The sequence below is a fragment of the Ambystoma mexicanum genome, chromosome 3p (genome assembly GCF_040938575.1).
Source record: "Ambystoma mexicanum isolate Mex_15411 chromosome 3p, UKY_AmexF1_1, whole genome shotgun sequence".
Lineage (NCBI taxonomy): Eukaryota > Metazoa > Chordata > Amphibia > Caudata > Ambystomatidae > Ambystoma > Ambystoma mexicanum.
This window is the reverse complement of record NC_090925.1, coordinates 741,437,125-741,456,897: the sequence shown is the minus strand read 5'-3', so window position 1 is coordinate 741,456,897 and position 19,773 is coordinate 741,437,125. Positions and strand designations below refer to the sequence as shown.

General features: G+C 47.2%; 1 protein-coding gene across 2 annotated transcripts in view; it reads right to left on the bottom strand.

The window, feature by feature from the left end:
- Positions 1–19,773, bottom strand: part of RNF40 (ring finger protein 40) — a 1,006,396-nt gene that overhangs the window by 608,702 nt on the left and 377,921 nt on the right. For both annotated transcript variants that reach the window (XM_069651635.1, XM_069651636.1), the window contains exons 7-8: positions 17,578–17,724; positions 17,223–17,297 (exon numbers count right to left, since the gene is read on the bottom strand). In XM_069651635.1, coding sequence (XP_069507736.1) covers positions 17,223–17,297; positions 17,578–17,724 — 222 coding nt within the window. The remainder of the gene's footprint in view (positions 1–17,222; positions 17,298–17,577; positions 17,725–19,773) is intronic.

Below are 19,773 nucleotides of genomic sequence, written 5' to 3'. Positions count from 1 at the left end.
TTCCCCTCCAAGGCTGGGGCTGAGGAGGGGGACTGGAAAAAGCTCTTGTGCACTGCCTTGTGCTGCTTGCGCCTGTGCTGGCTCGGGGATCTGTGCGGTTTGCCTGGAACGTCTCTCCTGGAAGCCTCTGAAGCCTCAGAAGGACCGGCCCTTGTCTGAACTTGGCTATATGTCTTAGGAGTGAACTTCGTGAGGATTGATTAAGACTCATCAGTCTGCGAGCTATTCTTCTTATCAAGTTCCTTGTCCGTTGTTGAATGGAAAGGATCGCCCACCTTGAAAGGAAGGTCCAGTATGCGCTCCTGGACATCTGCGTTGAACTTAGTCGCCCTTAGCCAAGCCGTCCTTATCATGTCGGTAGCAATACAGATGGTACGACCTGAGGTATCAATGTTAGCCACTGTGAACTCCATTATGTCCTGTGCCACTATTTTGGCTTCAGCCAGTCCGGCATTGAAGCGAGCCTGGCTCTCAATAGGGAGTTCAGGTCGTAAGTCGGCAATCTCCCTCTATAGCCTCTGGTTGACCGCCGCCAGCCTGCATCCGTATTAGACTGGCACAGATGGAGTGGCATTGGAATAGATCTTCTTCCCAAACGCCTCCAAGATTTTCTCTACCTTACCCAGGAGTGCCGAGGCTGATGTTGCTGAGGACGCTTGAGGCTTAGAGTACAGGAATACTGCCGCTATCACTGAGGAGTGAGGTTTGGGGTGAGGCGACAATAAGAGGGGGTCCCCTTCCATTTGTCTAAACTTCGTGTCGAGACGCTGATTGGTAGGCTGGGTAGAGTGTGGCTTGAGCCAACCTTTTCTGGCAAGCGCCACTACGTCCTTCTGCAGTGGGATTCCCGTTCTAGCTGTGGGGCTTAGAGTGAGAACTTCTGCCAATACCATCGCCTCTGTTTGTTCCACCTGTGGCTGCGAGATTCCCAAATACTCATCCAGGCACGCCAGACGTTCGTGAAAGGCTTTGGCTGCTGATGGAATGTCAGTGTCCTCCTCTTCATCTGTGTCCACAGTTGTGTCCTGCTGGGCCGGAAGGGTTCTGCGTGCAGGAAGCTGTGGCATACTGATTATCAGTGCCGGAGGCTGCTGCTGCAGTATGGTCGGAGCAGCCGTGACTGACACAGGAATGGGAGCTGGTGTTGTAGTGACTGGCGGAGGGGGCTGCGCTGGACCCAGAGGCTGGTAGGTCTGGGGTGCTAGCGGCTGTACGGGGGGGGAGCATGTCCCTAATCACATCCCTGTGGATGGTACCCATCTGTGAAGACCTCATGAGTAAGCAACTTCTCAAAAAACCTGTCTTCACAGGCCGGAGGAGTTCCTGATGCAATAGGCATAGGGGCAGGAACCCGAGGTTGCTGAGACATAGGCGCACCCTGTCTCGCTGTATGGGGAGAGGTGTATCTGCCCTGCGAAGCGGATGGATATTCCGTGGACCAATTGACAGGCGTTGACCAGTCCTGCCTGGTTCCCAAAAGGAGATGGCATCGAGTGAGTCGACCATTTTGTTTTGCTGCATGCCACGTGCCTGTGTCGTGGTACTCGCTGCGCTGGGACGGGCTTCCTCCAGTACGCAGAGCGGTGGGGGTTGAGGCCAACCCTGCACCTTAGGTCGGGGCCTGGTAGGCTGAGTGCCCTCAGCTGTGGAGCCGGTAGTCCTGTGTACAGGCGTCCCCTCAGACACGAGTCCGCTGTTAGGGCATAGCCCCTCGGTTTGGGACCCGGTAATAGAGCCTTACAGTCCCTCAGCGGAGTCACCGGTAGGATCTTGCAACCCTTTGGCCTGATGGCCGGTAGCTGGAGCAGCCTCTATGCTTGCACTGGTCGTAGAACCCGATCGATCCCTCCCGCTAGTGCGCTTCCTTGGGAAGGAGTTGCCTTTGTGGAGTGCGGAGGAGAAAAGTGCACCTACCTTAGGCCTGGTCTTCTGCTTCCTAAACGCTTTGAGGTCCTCTGGAGGCGACCTTCCGAAGAGCTCCCTCCACCTGGCTAGTCTGTTCTTGAGGGTGCACGGTGTCAGAGCGTCGCACGCGGTACAGCCGTCCCAGCCGTGGTCTAAGCCAAGGCAGCAGAGGCAAAGGGTGTGGGGGTCGGAAATTGAGAAGGTACCCTCACAGACTGGATACCTGCTGAAGCCTGCCGTCGACATGCGCCGGGTGTTTGGGGGGTGGGTCGGGGGTGGGAGGGTTGGGGGTATTTTCTGTGGAGCATGGCGCCAGAGGACAAAGCGGTACCTTACAATTGAAAAAAGAAAAAGACAAAAATACTTCTCCGGGGAAGAGCACGTGGAATTACTAGGCCAGAGGCCTATCCCAGGAGCGCTGGTGAAAGCGGTCTGTTCCCGTTGATGCGGAAAAGAGGACTGGGAATGGCGCCGGTGGGCGAAGTCGGGGGAGCGCATGGCAGTATTAATCAGGATCTTGTGGCGGGATGCTTTCTAGATATGTGCCATGACTATTTTCACTCCAATGTCAGAACACGCTTTCTGTGTTGATTCCAGCTTTGCAGCTTACTGCAGACTTTTGCCCTTCAGTATCTAAACAAAGGTACAACACGGAAGTCTGTGACAAGAAGAAACTGAGAATGGGCATTAGGAAAACCCTCAAAATGGGTATAAACGTAGTACGGATCGTAGCTAGGTTTAAGACATCATATAGGAAATGGTTTAGAGTGATAATGTCGAAAAAGAAATGTCGACTTACAAAAATGTCGAAAAAAAATGTCGAAAACCTATACATCTAATGGAGTCAATTTTTAGAAAAAAAATGTAAAAAAAAATGTCAATTAGCACTATCAATAAATACATAAACAAGAACAGTATCATTTACTAGGGGGGTCCCCCCGAACCCCCCTCACCCAACACCCCCCTGCAACCTCCCCACCACCCTCTCACCCCTCATACCCAACACATTTTAATTATATATATATATTTATTTATTTTTTTTGAAAAATTAGAAAAAATCTAGAAAAAAATTCGACATTATTGGTTTTCGGCATTGTTTTCGACATTATTTTTTCGACATTATGACTGACCACCATAGGAAATGGGTAAAGGGTCACCGTGCCTTGCTTTTAACAAAGTGATTCAGAGAATATGCTAATGGCCCTGTCTTCTCGGCGAACGGACAACATTTGGAGACTCATTCAAGGGGAGGGGGCTCAACTCTCGCTTCAACAATAATCCATTTCGGGTCAAGAATGGGAGCATGTTTTCACCAACTTGTATGCTTTTGTGGGCTGCCAAAAGGAGCATTTAACTGCCACACAGGGCTTCTCTTTCAGTGTAGAAACTTGGGACTAGTTAGATACTGACCTGGTTAGCATTAAAACCTCAATTAAGAGGGCCAAGTCTTCAAATGCCCCTGTTAGGGAGAATTCTCAAAATGTACCAATTCCTCCCACCTTAGAGCCCTCCAGCTCTTTTGCTAAACTTTGGGACTTTTGAACTTTTTAATTCTGTTTGTTTTCTGTGTTTATTTCTTTTGATTATGGAGTTTTAGATAACTCCATAGGCATCATCTTTTCATGTGTCAAAACAGCACCCTCAGTGCAGTGACACAGGGAAGCCGTTTAGGCTGTCCTAAGGTTTAAATACCTCCTCTGGGATAAACTACTAGAAAGTACAGTGAAATTCACTTTACTAGTCTTTTCTAATTCCTAGACCCAGCAAACCCTATCTTACAATAGAGTGCTGGAGGGATTACCTAGTATCCCCTATGTCTAGAAATTCATATAGCAGTCAAATGCTACCCTTTCCTCTCGAAATGGCTGGTGGCAGTGGTTTTACAACAAACTACCATGATTTTTCCCGTGAACACCGGTAGCGTTAAATCGCGGGAGCCATGTTTTTCAAGATGGCGTCTGAGCACCATTTGTTTAAAACAGGTCCCGGTCTTCTTTTTTCACCATTTCTTTTTGGAAAGGTTGTTCTAGAGTCTGTCTCTGCGCGCCAAACCAGATTTGGTCCCTTTGTTCCTACGCCTTTGGCGAACTTCAGGACTGAAGATCGCCTAGGTTGTCCGAGTGTCTGGGGTGGGCAGGAAGTGAGGTAGGTGCCCGAAACTCCCTGTGCTCAGTCTCCTAGGAGACCCAAATGCACTCTGGCGTGATTGGCTGGCTGACTGTCTGGCTACGACAGCCACCCTGCTGGGTGAGGGGCAGCTAGACTGGAATGAATGGGAGGAAACTGGATAAGAGTCAAGTCTCTAGGCTTGGAAGGCATGGTCGACCACTGGAACGAAAGAACCGATGAAGACCTGGAAGAGGACGGCTGCTGCAACTCCTGGACCATTGGTTTGCCCGGTGAAGCCCTGCTGCAGGTCCGAATTGCCAAGTTCATCTCGACAGAGAAGCTCTTCAAGGACCACTTCTCCCTTTGAGTTGGTGGGACCAATCAACTCGACTCGTGAGCCACCTGGATACCATTCCCGGAGCCGATTGCATTTTCCTCAGAGTGCTGCAGGAAACCGAATAACCAGGGAGAGGGACACCAGTTTGTGTGCTTGTCTAGAGCTACCGGAATTAAAGATTTGCCTCCGTCAGCTTTTTGACCAGTACCAGTGCAGGAGTTCCCAAACGTCCTGCCTCTTGTCCCCACGACTGAGGCCCAGGAACAGCGAGATCTGCAGGAACTGCCAGGAACAGATGTCTTCAGCTGCATTTTTTCTTCATTGTAAGGTACTGTGAAAACTCGACCGAGAGAACTTACCTCTCACAGCAAAAGTGCTTGAAACTTTGGCAAGTTGCAGGCCTAGTCAGCTTGTGACCCAACATATGAATCTTTCTTTTACGAATTACTTCTGAGAACCGTGGCAAAGACTTTTCCGTTTAACTACCAGAACTGCCTATCCTATACGAGACATTAGCCCATTGACTTTGGCCTAACCTATTGCATTGAATTGAATCCTCTGGCAAACGCAAACTATTTGCACTGTCTAAGAGTAACTGTACTATTCTTTTTATTGACCTATGCCTTTTTTCTCCTCCTTCAAAGTAGTTTGAATGCCTCAGAAACTGATAGTGTGAAGTACCGAAGTATATTTTTATGTCATATAGATTGCCCCCTTCTAGTGAATGTTTTATAACTGACTGTGAAATACATGAATACGTGTTTTACCAAGAAACTTTGAGTGTAAGAGTTTATTTGAATACTTGTGATTGTAGACCTCTGTTGTACATCCTCACAGCTCACATTCCCCACTTGAGATAAGCCTGGCTAATCAGCAACGCTACCAAAAAACTGTAGTACAGATTTATACCAAAGGTTGGTTTTGCTTACACTTGTAGTCCTAGTTGTGTGTAGTGGTCCCAAAGGGTACTGCATACAAACTTTGTCTAACAGCCCCATGTCCGGATAGTTTATCCAACTTGAAATTAAAATCGGACCCAATTTTTTGGGCTGAGGTCCTACTTCAGTTGTATTCCAACGTGGTTGGGTGGACTACGTGTACGGATACCTGGAGAGAGGCCATTGTGGTGGTGATATACAAAAAGGGAGATAAGGCGAATCCAGGAAATTACGGCCCATCTTATCCGGTTTATTACTGCATGCCCTGGAAAGATGGACAATCACCGCCCATAAACTGGATTGTAACCAATCCGGTTTCCGAAAGGGCACAAGTACAGCCCTCAACTGTCTGGTCCTGTACCTGTTGAAAAATCTGGCATTCCAAACAAAATGCTCGATTAATCTCTAATTTCTTGATATTTCTAAAGCGTTCAATTGTGTTGATCGTTATGGGGGATTATTAGGCAGTGGGGATGCCCCGAGGAACTGGTTCTACTTTTCAAATTTCTTCCTAAAGAGTTGAATATTAAGGTTAGGCTGGACAAGAGTGGTGGGTATTCAAGGTGGATAACCGTGTATCGAGGTCTACGACAGGGGTGTGTTCTTGCCCTGTTCCTTGTTAATTTATCTATTTTTGGAATTGGGGCTGCATTGGAGGGGCCTGGAGTGAACCCTCAGAGTGGGAAATCAGAGTTTCTTCAAGGAACTAGGCATGAAGAATAGTGTCGCGAAAATCAAAAATGTTGACCTTTAACCGCAGAAAGATCCTATCGGGGAGATCTGACTTTGGATGGTATATTGATAGAAAAAGGTTACAAGTGGTGACTGAATTTAAATATCTTGGCGTGACCATTCGTTCTCAGTGGTCTACGTCAGCCGCAACTGAGGAACTGAGATTAGGAGCCACTGTAGCAGCAGCCCAACTCGGGGCAATTGACAAATAATGTGGTCTTTTTTCTATGATACTGGCTCTCAAGCTGTATAATCAGGTGATTGTCCCGAAACTGATCTATGGGGCTGAGGTTAGGGAGGCAAACCTGGATTAAGCTAAAGAGGAGGCTTTCGTGTGGAAACGATTTTTGAATCTACCAGGTGGCACTCCCTTTCCTCCGATGAAACACATTGTGGATATTACTTCACTCAAAACGAAGGTGAATTGGAGAAGAATACTTCTGCTTTCAATAGTGTTTCTGCCAGCATTCACTCTTTTTATTGAACTTAACTCCTTGTTTAAGAAAGATAATTGTGGGGTTCTTAGATTTTGGGTGAATGTGGTTCAGAGTGTGTTGACTGACGAGTCGATTTCTTTGGAAGATTTTAGCCGTAATCCTGGTAAGGGCAAGAAGCTTTTATTTGAAGATGATTGGATTAGGAATAGACAGTTTTACCTCATACAAAGTGTTTGAACATTTTTTCTATGGATATCAAACAATTTAATGTCCCGAAGAATTATCTTACTGAACATGTTTCACAAACCTTAGAATTTGTTGGCTGCGTGTTAAACTGAGCCTTTTTCCCACCAATGATGTTGCAGGTGGTCGGGCAGGGTTGCCCTTGACTAACCGCCTGTGCCGCTGTTGTAAATTAAGCAGTGAAACTCTGAAGCATCTTCTTGTTGATTGCTCATTCTTATCTGCCCACTGGAATAGATTTAAATTATATATTATTTCTCGCCCACTTTTATCGTGTGAGTATTTGTGGTGGAAATTACTCAATAACCCAAATGTAGGCTGCTAATCAATGTGCTGAATGTAATGAAATTGCTTTTACCGTTGTATTAAATGTCTTGTTTTGATGGGTAAAGTTTGTATGCAGTACCCTCTGAGAACATTACAAACAACTCTGACTACAGATATAGGAAACCCAGCTGTTATAAGCTTGTACTACACAGTTTTGGTATTGTCTTGAGCAGCCAGGCTTATCTCAAGAGGGGTCAATGTGAGCTGAAATGGAGTTACACAGAGATTTACAGTTACGAGTATTCAAATAAACTCTTACATTCAAGGTTTCTTGAATAAATGATTATTAATTTATTTATCCGTCGGTTAGAATAAGCCTACTTCAGAAGGATCAATGTAACAGTAACACTCAAATACACACTCTTAATATCTCTAAATCAGTAGACACCCTTTTAGGATGACCAACAGACACTACCTACACCCTCGGGTGACTTCAATTGCTAGGGTGCTGGGGACATTAATATATCACTGTTGCATTTAGTATCAGATAGTTTTAAGTCAAAGAGAAAGATTATTTAGAACACACAAAAGACCACAAATATTCTTAAGCAGGCAAATACTTTTGGTTCCTCCAAGAAGAGTCATTCAGTACACTAGTCTAAGCCAAAGTCAATGGGCATAAGTCTTATATAGGATTAAGCACTTCTGGTAAGTAAGTGGAAAAGTCTTTGCACATGTTCTTAGGAGTCCTTGATGAAAAGAAGAATGAAACGTAAGGGCCACAAGCTGATTAGACTTGCGAGTAGTAGCAGATGCAAGCAACTCTACAGCAAGAGGTAAGTTCTCTTAGACTTTGTACAGTACCTTTAAAATTAAGAAAAGATGCAGCAGATGACTTCTGTTCCTGTGCAGCTCTGCAAATCTCACTGTTCCTGGTCCTCAGTCGTGGGGACAAGAGGGAAGATGTCGGGGGGACTCCTGTACTGTACTGGGACGGTCAAAACTTGCAACCGGCAAACTTCACTTTCAGTGGCTGTTCGGTGTTTCAGCTCCATGCGTCTTTCGCAAATAGCAACACTGCAGTTCCTGGCTGTTGAGATGGACTTTCCTTGCTTCTGGGGTCCTGCACTCTGTTGAGGGGGTTCAGGCTCGGTCAGTCCTGCTTCCTGGGAGTCCGGAGGATCTTCCTGGAGCTCTTGGTCAACTTAAAAGCAACACACACAACTCAAGGGTAGGCGTTGTCCTTGAAGGGGCTTCTCTGTCGATACGAATTTGGAGTTGCAGCACAGCAGCAGGGCTTCACCGGGCAGACCAACGGTCCAGGAGTTGCAGCAGGCATCCTCTTCAAGTTCTTCGGTTCCTTTGTCCAGTAGTCGACTGCCTTCCAAGCCAAAAGACTTGCCTTTTATTCAGTTCTCTCCCATTCATTCCAGCCTAGCTGTCAGTCACCCAGCAGGGTGGCTGTCCTTGCCGGACAGTCAGCTGGCCAATCACCACAAAGTGCAATGGGGTCTCCTAGGAGACTAAGCACAGGGAGTTTGGGTCACCTCCCTCACTGCCTGCCTACCCCAGACACCGTGGAGCCAGAGGCGGGCATCACTCGTGAATCCCGCCAAAGGCAAAGCGAACAATGGGACCAAACATGAGTAGCTAGACAAAGGGGATACTAGGTAACACCTCCGGCACCCTATTGTAAGATAGTGTGTGTTGGGTTTAGGAAGATACAAAGGCAAGTAAAGTCAGTTTCACTTTACTACTCTTGGAACCAGTAGTTTATCTAAGAGAAGGTATTTAAACCTTGGGGAAATCTGGAAGACTTCCCTGTGTCACTGTACTGAAGGTGCTGTGTGACAATGTAAAAGATGATGCCTATGGAGTTTCTCAGACTCCACAACCAAAAGAAACACAAAGTTCAAAATCACGTTAAAATACATGAGAGTGGGAAAAGGGTCTCGCTCTCTCCAGGGTAAAGAAAATCAAGTCCTCAAAATCAAGCAAAATTGCTGGGGGTCTCTAAGGTGGAGGGAATTAGCACATTTCTGAGAATTCTCCCTAACATGTTTTAATCATGTTTCTCTTTTATATGAATTGTTGAATTATTTTGATAATGTTTGTGTCTATACAGTTTGATGTATGTGTGTGTAACCTTTTACCTATAAACTAGTTCACACAATAAATAAATTAGCATGTCATGTGAGCACGGTAACATACAAAAGGTTGCCATCCACTCAAAAACAAAAAGCTGCACAAGTGCGTACCAAAAAAAGGTAAGCTAAAATGGTACCCCTGCCACCAATCTGTCTCAGCTCCATTTAGTGTTGTAAAAAAACTAGACCAAAGAGAATGGGAAAACAAGTTTTCCCTGCACTACTGTCCGTAAAGAGGTAGAAGTGCTACCAACCTTACAGGTGTATCAGCCACTTTTACTTCCTAAAAGTGTTAGGGAGAATTCTAATTTCTGTGCTAACTCCCTTCAACCTCAAGATACCCCCAGCTCTTTTGCAGGACTTTAGGACTTGTAATTTCTATCATGGAGTGAGCGAGACATTTTTCTCACTCTCATGTATTTCTGATCTGATTTGGGGGGTTTTTTTGTCTGACAAACTCCATAGGCATCTACTTTTTGTATGGTGACAAACAGCATCTTCAGTGCAGTGTCACAGAGAAATTCTTTAGATTTCGCTTAAGGTTTAAATGGTTTATAGTCATAAAACCGAAAACAAAAATCCCGAATACAATAATCTCGAATCCAAAATCTCGAAAAAAAAAAAGTCGAATTTTTTTTTAATGACGTTTTTTGTTCGAAATGGGGGGGTTCCCCCCCAACCCCCCTTTTTTCTATTTTTTTTTTATTTTAACCCATTTTTTTTACTTACCTGACCCCAAAAAAGCATATAATTAAATAAATAAAAAATTCGACTTTTTTTTTCGGGATTTTGGATTCGAGATTATTGTATTTCGAGATTTTTTTTTCGGTCTTTTGACCGACCACCGGTTTAAATACCTTTCCTTGGGTTAACTACTGCTCCCAGAATAGTAAAGTGAAATTGACGTTGCTATGTAGGTCCAGCACATCCCATCTTATGGGTAGTGCTGAGGGGGTTACTTAGTAACCCCTTTTTCCTACTTACTCATGTAACATGTTTTATGTTACCCTCACTACTTTTAATGGCTGGTGGCAGTAGTTTAATTTTCCTACCATTGTGCTTTCCTACCACAGGCTGAATTCTCAGCTACAGTATAGCAGCCATGGGTGACCATTGTGTCAAAATGGCCCCGGTCTTCTTTTTTTGCCATTTCTCGTTTGTGAGGTCTTTCTTGGGTTTCACTCTGCGCGGCAAACCAGGTTTTACCTTTTTTTTTGCTTTGCCTTTGGCAGGTTTCGGTACTGAAACCTGCCTCTGGCTCCAGTGTGTCTGGCAGGGCAGGAAGCGAAGGAGGTGCCTGAAACTCCATGTCCTCAGTCTCCTTGGTTACCTGAACGCACCCAGTGCTGATTGGATGGCTGGCTATCCTTGCAGGACAGCCACCCCGCTGTGTGAGTGACAGCTAGGCTGTGTATGAATGGGAGAACCCTGCATAAAAGGCGAGGCTTCTTGAACCAAAGACCGAGTCAACCACTGGAAGAAACATCCGACTAAGGAATCGTGAAGAGAAGCTTGCTGCATCCTCCTGGACCGCTGAACTGCCCAGTGAAGCCCTGCTGCTTTACTGAAACTGCTTTTCCAAAGAGGACTTCTTGGGTTAGTGGGACCAACTAACCAACCCCAAGACGAACTTTGCTGGAGGACCTTCCCCAACTGGCTGTACTTCTTTGTTGCTGCTGGAACCGAGTGCCAGGGGTCGAGAAATCCATAGTCGAGTGCAGCGTCTTTAAGCTGGACCAAATCTCCAGGAAGATCCAGAGTACCCTCCGGAAGCAGGATGGCCCAAGCTTGAGTCGCCTCACCAGAGTGCTGGACTCAAGGAGCGTAGTAAGCCCATCAAGTGCCAAAGATCCGCCGTGGTGCTATTTGCCAGAAGCTGAAACCGTGAAGTGCTGCTGAACTGAAGAGAGCCTGTAGATGTCGCCGACCTCCGAACTGCTGTGCAGGAGTCCTCCAGACATCCTCTCTCTAGTCCCCACAACTGAGGCCCAGGAACACAGGATCTGCAACCAGCCGGATCCTCTTCTTCTAAACTAAGGTACTGTTCTGACTAAGGGGTTCTTACAGCTTTGTCTGTAGCTTGCTTGTCTCAGTTAAGATTTGCAGTAGCTGCCTTTCTAGAGTTATTCTAGCTCCAAGGTTTCACAAGTATAACAGCTTGTGGCCCAAAAGTGATTTCCTACAACAAGCTCTCTAACTTTGTGCAAGAAGTTTGTGCTATCTAAGAAGTGCCTCAGCTCCATAGACATTGTTCAAATTCACTGTGGCTGTCTTGGCTCCCTGCAGACTATTCTGACCCCTTGACTGTGATTCTAACTGTCCCTCATAGGTGGTACATTGGTTTCTAAATAGTATTGCAGGGAAGGTTTTATCTAGACTTCATTGGGGGTTTTAAAAGTGGTCACAAGCTCTGAGAACCTGTTAACCTTTTTCCTTCCATTAACCTTTCCTCTTTTACCAATCTCAGAAAGTTACAAAGTATATAAGTGACATATAAATGCCAATACTGTCCTAGTAATTGAAGTCACCCCAGGGTGTGGGAAGTGTGTATGAAGCATCTCTAAAAAAGAGTGTCTACTTGCTTTGCCTTGATTCTGAGAAAATATTTTTATTGTTGCACGTTGTCCTTTTTAAAGAATGCTTATTTAAAACGGACCATCAAATAAATAAATAATTATTTTTACTAGAAAAACCTTGAGTGTAAGTGTTATTTGGATACTTGTATGTGTGGATGTCGATGCTACTGCTCTACAGTTCACATTTACCCCTCTTGAGATTAGTCTGGCTGCTCAGTCACTCTACCAACTTGTGTAGTACGGACCTATACCAATAGGTGGTTTACCCAATACCAAGAGGACAAGACTGGTGTAGTCTCCCACAGGGTTACTGCATACAATCTAGCCTAACAAGAAGTAGGCAAATGCTGCCAAAAAATAAAAATAGGGAGTAAAAATACTCACACCAAAAAAATAGGAACCCGACACATAGCAGCCTGCCCCCTGCTTTCATCCACACACCTCCATGTACCAGCAGTGCATGCAGTGCACAGGAAGAAACTGTTATTATTGCCTGATTGGAAGAAGTAAACATGTATTTTAATGTAAATGAATAACTAGATGCAAATAAAAGGTATCCGTATGTTTGGGGAGTTTTCCTAAAGTCCTACTGGTAGTAAAACTTTAGTAAGCTATCCCAGTAGTTTGTAGATCTCCAATCAGTCTGTGCTAACTCAGGACCTTGGTAGAGTGTCAGAGCAGTCAGGCTTATCTTAAGAGTAAGATGTGAGCTTTAGGTAAGTACCGTGAAGCTTAGCTAGACATGCATATCAAAGAAACTCTTACACTTCTATTTTTTATAAAACTATATATGTATTATATACACACCAGAATCCCTTTAAATACATTAGACATTTACACTAGAAAACTTCCGATTACTTGAGAATACACTTCAAAAAGGACACTTTCACGTTTGCTCGCATTTACATTTGTAGCAACGTTAGAAAGGGAAAAGACAATGTTATTGTATTATCGATTATTACGCGCACCTGCGATTTACAGTTCATACGGTAATACATTTAACTCTGCAAACACATATGGTAAAGTCACTTAAAGGGAGGAAAATGGTTAGTGTAACATTAGCCTGGTTCAAGGTTCTAGAGAGGGTTTCTTCGGCCAGTAAGTCTTTGAAGTCCCAAAATGCAACCCTAGCTAAAGGCAGTTCGGAGAGGGAACAAAGTCTTGACAAGTAGAACACGAAGAGTTCCTGCAGATTTCTTCCAGTCTCTAGTGTTATAGACGCAGCAAGTTAACAACTAACAAGGGAGACCTGTAAAAGGACTCGACTAAGGGACACAAGCAGCGGCTTGAGTCGGAGGTAAGAGGGGGTGAACCTGGACACCTCTAGGTGCACTCCAATGCTCTGGAGTGACGTCTTAGAATCAGGTAAGCAATACCTTTTTTCCCACAGTACCTTAGGTTAGAAGAACATTTTTGTGCGGAATGCTCCGCAATGTTGCAGCTCTGGACCAGACCTCTGGATTCCTTGGTCTGATGAATGAAGGCAGGACAATGGACGGGATCTCTCAGCAGCAGTCTCTAGCGAGGACCTGGGGCACGACTGAGCAACTTCATGGTTCCCTCTGCGGTTTTGGCTCCTTTTTTGCAGCACCAACAAAGAACACGGATCGCCCCGTCAATCTTCTTCGCTTCCTGCAGTCCCATACTCTGATGAGGGGGTCTGGGCAAGTTGGATCGGATCTCTGGCGTGTCCTTACGGGTTCAGCTAAAATGTGGACAGATTCGGCCTTTCCATGATGATGCACTCGAAATGGGCAGCAGGTATTGGGGTTCTGCAGCTCTGGAAACTCCTAGGATCTTGGGAGATGGTTCATTCAAAGTTAGTCTTGGGACTGGTTGTTCCCACCAGCCAAAGATTGATTGATTGATAGTTTATTTATATAGCGCCTATACACAATGTGTTTCAAAGCGCTTCAAGGGGGGAGGGGACATGGGAAAATACAGTTACATTCTGAGAAGCCCTTGAAACAATACAGAATGTGAAAAAATAACTATCAAAATAGGCCTGTCGACATTTCTGATAGTGCAAGTGCATAGAACAAGTAAGGCAAGAGGTAATAGAGAGGAAGGAGAACAAAGCAAGCAGTAACATTACTAAGTCTGACGACAATTTACGCAGTGCAGGTGGTAACAAGAGGAGGGGAGGGGGGGGGCCATGGGACGGAGATGGAAGGAGAACAAGGCACGCTACATAGCAAAAATGTCGGTGACAATATTTGATAAGTAGGGGAGGGGGGAGGGAGAGTACAAGGGGGGGAGGAGGGGGGACAGACAAGCTGCTATCAAGAGTCAAGGAACAGGTGATAGCAGTAAGTGCTAGGAGGGGGAGTCAGAAGAGGAGGGAGAATAGGAGGGGAGGGGAAAAGGAAGGTAGTAGAGAGGATGGAAGTGAGGAGGGGGGAAGGGAAGGAGGCAGGAAGGGGGGTGGAACATAGAGCAAAAGGAGGGGGGGCAAGCAGGGTGAGGGCGCAGAGACACTCACAGGGGGCCAGGGGGGGCACACACTCAGAGGGGGCAGGAGGGGGGGAAAACAGACACTAAGGGGGGGGCAGGAGGGGGGGAAAACAGACACTAAGGGGGGGGCAGGAGGGGGGAAAACAGACACTAAGGGGGGGCATAGGGGCACACAGACACTCAGGGGGGGCAAGGGGGCACACAGACACTCGCGTGAGATTCTCAATTAGGAGGGGAGGGGGGCATCAAGCAAACTAGGGGTAGCGGAGGGTGGGGAGGGGGGTCGCAGGCATACTGGGGGGAGCGGAGGGTGGGGAGGGGGGTCGCAGGCATACTGGGGGGAGCGGAGGGTGGGGAGGGGGGTCGCAGGCATACTGGGGGGAGCGGAGGGTGGGGAGGGGGGTCGCAGGCATACTGGGGGGAGCGGAGGGTGGGGAGGGGGGTCGCAGGCATACTGGGGGGAGCGGAGGGTGGGGAGGGGGGTCGCAGGCATACTGGGGGGAGCGGAGGGGGGTCGCAGGCATACTGGGGGGAGCGGAGGGGGGTCGCAGGCATACTGGGGGGAGCGGAGGGTGGGGAGGGGGGTCGCAGGCATACTGGGGGGAGCGGAGGGTGGGGAGGGGGGTCGCAGGCATACTGGGGGGAGCGGAGGGTGGGGAGGGGGGTCGCAGGCATACTGGGGGGAGCGGAGGGTGGGGAGGGGGGTCGCAGGCATACTGGGGGGAGCGGAGGGTGGGGAGGGGGGTCGCAGGCATACTGGGGGGAGCGGAGGGTGGGGAGGGGGGTCACAGGCATACTGGGGGGAGCGGAGGGTGGGGAGGGGGGTCGCAGGCATACTGGGGGGAGCGGAGGGTGGGGAGGGGGGTCGCAGGCATACTGGGGGGAGCGGAGGGTGGGGAGGGGGGTCGCAGGCATACTGGGGGGAGCGGAGGGTGGGGAGGGGGGTCGCAGGCATACTGGGGGGAGCGGAGGGTGGGGAGGGGGGGTCGCAGGCATACTGGGGGGAGCGGAGGGTGGGGAGGGGGGTCGCAGGCATACTGGGGGGAGCGGAGGGTGGGGAGGGGGGTCGCAGGCATACTGGGGGGAGCGGAGGGTGGGGAGGGGGGTCGCAGGCATACTGGGGGGAGCGGAGGGTGGGGAGGGGGGTCGCAGGCATACTGGGGGAGCAGAGGGTGGGGAGGGGGGTCGCAGGCATACTGGGGGGAGCGGAGGGTGGGGAGGGGGGTCGCAGGCATACTGGGGGGAGCGGAGGGTGGGGAGGGGGGTCGCAGGCATACTGGGGGAGCAGAGGGTGGGGAGGGGGGTCGCAGGCATACTGGGGGGAGCGGAGGGTGGGGAGGGGGGTCGCAGGCATACTGGGGGGAGCGGAGGGTGGGGAGGGGGGTCGCAGGCATACTGACGGCATGGAGGGGGCTCACCTTACGAACCGGGCAACGAACAGGGTGACAAACAGGGCCTTACAAAGGTGGGCCTTGGGGAGGGGGGCCGGCGTCCACCTGCCGGCGTCGGATTGGCCCTTAACAGCAGGCCAGAGACCAATCACGCTGCAGCAGGGGCTGTGGTGGGTAGGCACAAAGGGAACAGAGATTCGTGCCGCCATCTTGGAAGGTGGTTCGAAGCATATGGCCCTGGTGAGGCAGTGCGCAATAACACAGTCAAAGTCCCATAAATCCGTAGTGCGCACTCACCGGCAATGTTGTAATATGCCTGTCGAAGTGGGAGAGCGCAGTTCTGCAATTAGCGGTTTTTTCGAGTGCATAATTCGAGTTGTCCTCTTGGGAGCTCCTCCGTCACAGAGAAAACAGGGTCAGGACAGCAGTGGTCATTTCACAGTATTGCAAAGGGTATGCAGGTTCCTCTGGTCATCTTCCTCAGTTACATTAGCTTCCAGTGGTCGACGTGCTTTTCACTCCAAAGGCCTCCCCTTTTATACAGTATCAGAATACACTACTCTGCAATCTCTCTCAGCATTTTACAGAAAGGGGTGTTTCGCTGTCCAATCAGGCGGCCAGATCTATGTGGGAGTTGGTCCTATTCAGACACTCTGGCAGGCAAAGGACAGGGGGGTGGAGGACTCCTCCCCCACGTCCTGCCTGCCTCCCCAGACACTCTGGAGTCTAGGCGAGGACACCAAAGGGTTCCTGCCAAAGGCAAAACACACACACTGACCTCCCCCTCCCAGAATGGTAAAAGAGGGCTACCAAAGAACAACCACCCTAATAATGGCAAAAAAAAGAAGCGAGGGCCCAAGTTGGTACTTGGGGGCCCCTATTGTGCACTATAGAGGCTATGGACACAGCATGCAGTATAACTACACAATAGTTTGTGGAACACATCCACTGCCACCAGCCATAATGTGTACATTGTCCATGTGACTTAAAAGTAGGAGCAAGAAGAATGTTTGAACATAAAAAAACGTATGGCTCATTTGTTTGAATTTCAGTTGTACAAAGATTTCGAACAGCTGAAAAGTTCAAACAAATATGCCATATGGAGCCATTATAGCAAATAAAGGTGTGAGGGTTTGCATGGGTGTACCCCACACTCTTGTTTGCTATAATGGCACTGGGGTTTCCCCTGCTCCCTATCCAATCAAGTTTAAAAAAAGGGGGGGGTGACCCTGCGGCACCGGTTCCCGACCATTAAGTGAAGGAAACTGGTGTTGCAGGGAGACGGGGAGTCGATGGCACACAGCGAAGTATGCCGCCAAAAGGGGATGTTCGTGAAAAAAAAAAGTCAGCTGGAGTTTTTTTTTCTCCAACTGACTTTATGCATTCGATTTTTTCATAGACATCCGCAAAGAAATTATTACAAAAACCTTTCAATTTTCCAGCTAAAACATTTTTTATCAGCTTATAAAATACTCCCATTGGAAATTAGACTTGCATTTATACTCCATAGTAAGGCTTCACCTAAGGCCACACAGAAAACGTAAAGCTAAAATGCAGAACAAAATGTCAAAGCAGCCTGCCCACCAGTTACAGTGGTCAAGATGTGGAAGAGGACTGAATAATTTGCTTTTCTCTCGATTCAGAAGTTGCTGGAACTCTAAATGCAATATAATTTTAAGTTTTTACCTTCTGCATAGTAAGGGTGATCTGTCCTCCCTGGAAGCTCCCGGAACTTCCTGAGACATGGTACCCAGAGTTCAGCTGCAGGAGAAAGGCAAAGGCAGGAAATAAATACATATACTTAAAACAATATGCAAAAATGAGAATGTGGGCGGAAGATATGCCTGCTCTGACAACTGGAACACCCCTGTATTAGGATAGACTTGGGCTGGAGGGTGAGTTCTCTGTTTTGACAGATCGTGAGATGGTGAATGTTAAAAAGAGCTAATTTCTGTGTTAGTACAGATTAAATCATGTAATGAAAAATATAGGTCTATGTCGTTAGAGGGAGACATGATTTGCTGAAAGGGCCCAGTGGTACCTGTTCCAGTGCTTCAGCCAGGTGCTTGTTGAGTTTCTGCTCCCTCTTGCGTAGTTTTTCTATGTCCCACTGCAAGTCCTCAATCGTTGTCTCCATTTCAGACACTTTGGTTTCTGATGAGCACACTTTGTCCTGGAGCTCATTGTACTGAGAAGAAATGGGTTAGGAGAGTTAAACAGATGACAGAGGGTAAATCAATTCTTAAAGTTAATTTGCTTCAATCCAGGTATCAAATGCTTGCTAGAGGCGATTTTCAGAACCACCACTTTAGTGCAGAGTTCCAAGAGGCAAACCTGGTAAATAAAGGGTTTTTCACACCTGGGGCCTCATTATTGTTACCATCACATGGTCAGGCGGAATTACTGCTGGATAACAAGTGGTTACATGGAAGTGTTAGTCCCCATTTATGAAATCCATAGGATTTTATGGGAATCCGCCGATTTTGCCAGTAAGGTGGAAATACCTCCAACATTTTGCTGGAGGTTTTCCTCCACCCCACCACCAAAATTGTAGTACCGTGGTGCGGTAGTGTGGCAGTAAAGCAGTGATACCAGTTACCACTGCATTATTGCCTCTTTTCCCCACACCCGCTGTTAGTTAAGATGTTCATATTAATGATAAATCTTACTGACCTGTGTCAACCCCAGAAGTTTTTGCTCTGACTAGGTAACTATTTTACATTGTCCCTAGGTGAAGGGAAATCTTGATCCCCTCTCAACTAGTTTTTTACTCTTTATGGGTGACCTTTTTATCTCTCTCCATAGTGTATGGTTGAAGTTATTTTTCTACAATTTTTGGACTTAAACTGGGTTGCCCCTATGGCCTCCCTGTTAAATTCACCTTCCATGTACTTGAGTGAACAAAAATTCCCAAGTAGTAAAGAGGGATTTTCAACCCCCCCCTTTACATTGTATATAGTGAGCAAGCACACCCCACCTTATGTGTAGTGCTGGGAGGATACAATGTTAGGCAAGATTTGGAGCAGTACCCTTTGGTTGTACTAGAACAATGTAACCCTCCTGGCAACAGGAACCAAACCTTTGGTATACGTCTGTACTACACAGGTTGGTAATGTGGCTGAGCAGGCAGGCCTATCTCAAGAGGGGTCTGTGTGAGCAGTAGGGAGTTACACAGATTCACTGTGACAAGCATCCAAATAAACACTTACACTCAAGGTTTCTTGATTAAACCATTATTAATACACCTTCTTCAAAATGAGCAATATAATAGTAACACACAAATACACTCCAAAATACACACTCTTAGTTTCTCTAAATCAACAAGTACCCATTAGGGATGGCACACAAACACTTACTACACCCTGAGGTGACTTATATAACTAGGACACTGTGTACATGAATACATCACCGGTACATTTAGAGCAATACTAGGAGGAGTGTCAAAGAATAAATAAAACAAGAGATCACACAATTATTCTGTAGCAGGTAAGTACTTTTGAACCCCCAGTGCAAAGCAAGTTAACCCTTTCCTGGAAGGGAAGGCAACACACAATGTCAGATGAAAGACGAGTTATTCAGGGAGCCAGGCCAGCCAATGTCAATTGGGCAAAAGTATAGGTGAACTGAAGCACACCTTGTAGGTGAATAAAATTCTTGCACAATTTTACAAGTCTTTGTAGAAAAAGTAGAATCAATGTAGGGTCACAAGCTGGGAGGCTTGCGAGAGGTAGAAGATGTAAGCAACTCTACAGACGGAACCAAGACAAGTCTCAACTGAGAACAAGCAAGGCTACATGTTAGGGAGAATTCTCATAAATGTGCTAATTTCTCCCACCTTGGAGCCCTCCACCTCTTTTGCTAAACTTTGGGACTTCGAACTTTTTGAATTCTGTATGTTTTCTGGGTCGTTTTCTTTTTGAATTATGGAGTTTAAACAACTCCATAGGCATCATCTTTTTATTTGAGTAATACAGCACCCTCAGTGTAGTGGCACAGGGAAACCTGTTCAGGCATTCCCAAGGTTTAAATACCTTCTCTGGGATAAACTATTGCTTCCCAGAGTAAGTAAAGTGAAATTGACTTTACTAGTCTTAAATTCCTAGACCCAGCACACCCTATCTTACAATAGTGTGCTGGAGGGGTTACTTAGTATCCCGTGTCTAGATACTCATGTAGCAGTCAAATGTTACCCTTTCCTCTCGAATTGGCGGGTGGGAGTGGTTTTACAACAAACTAC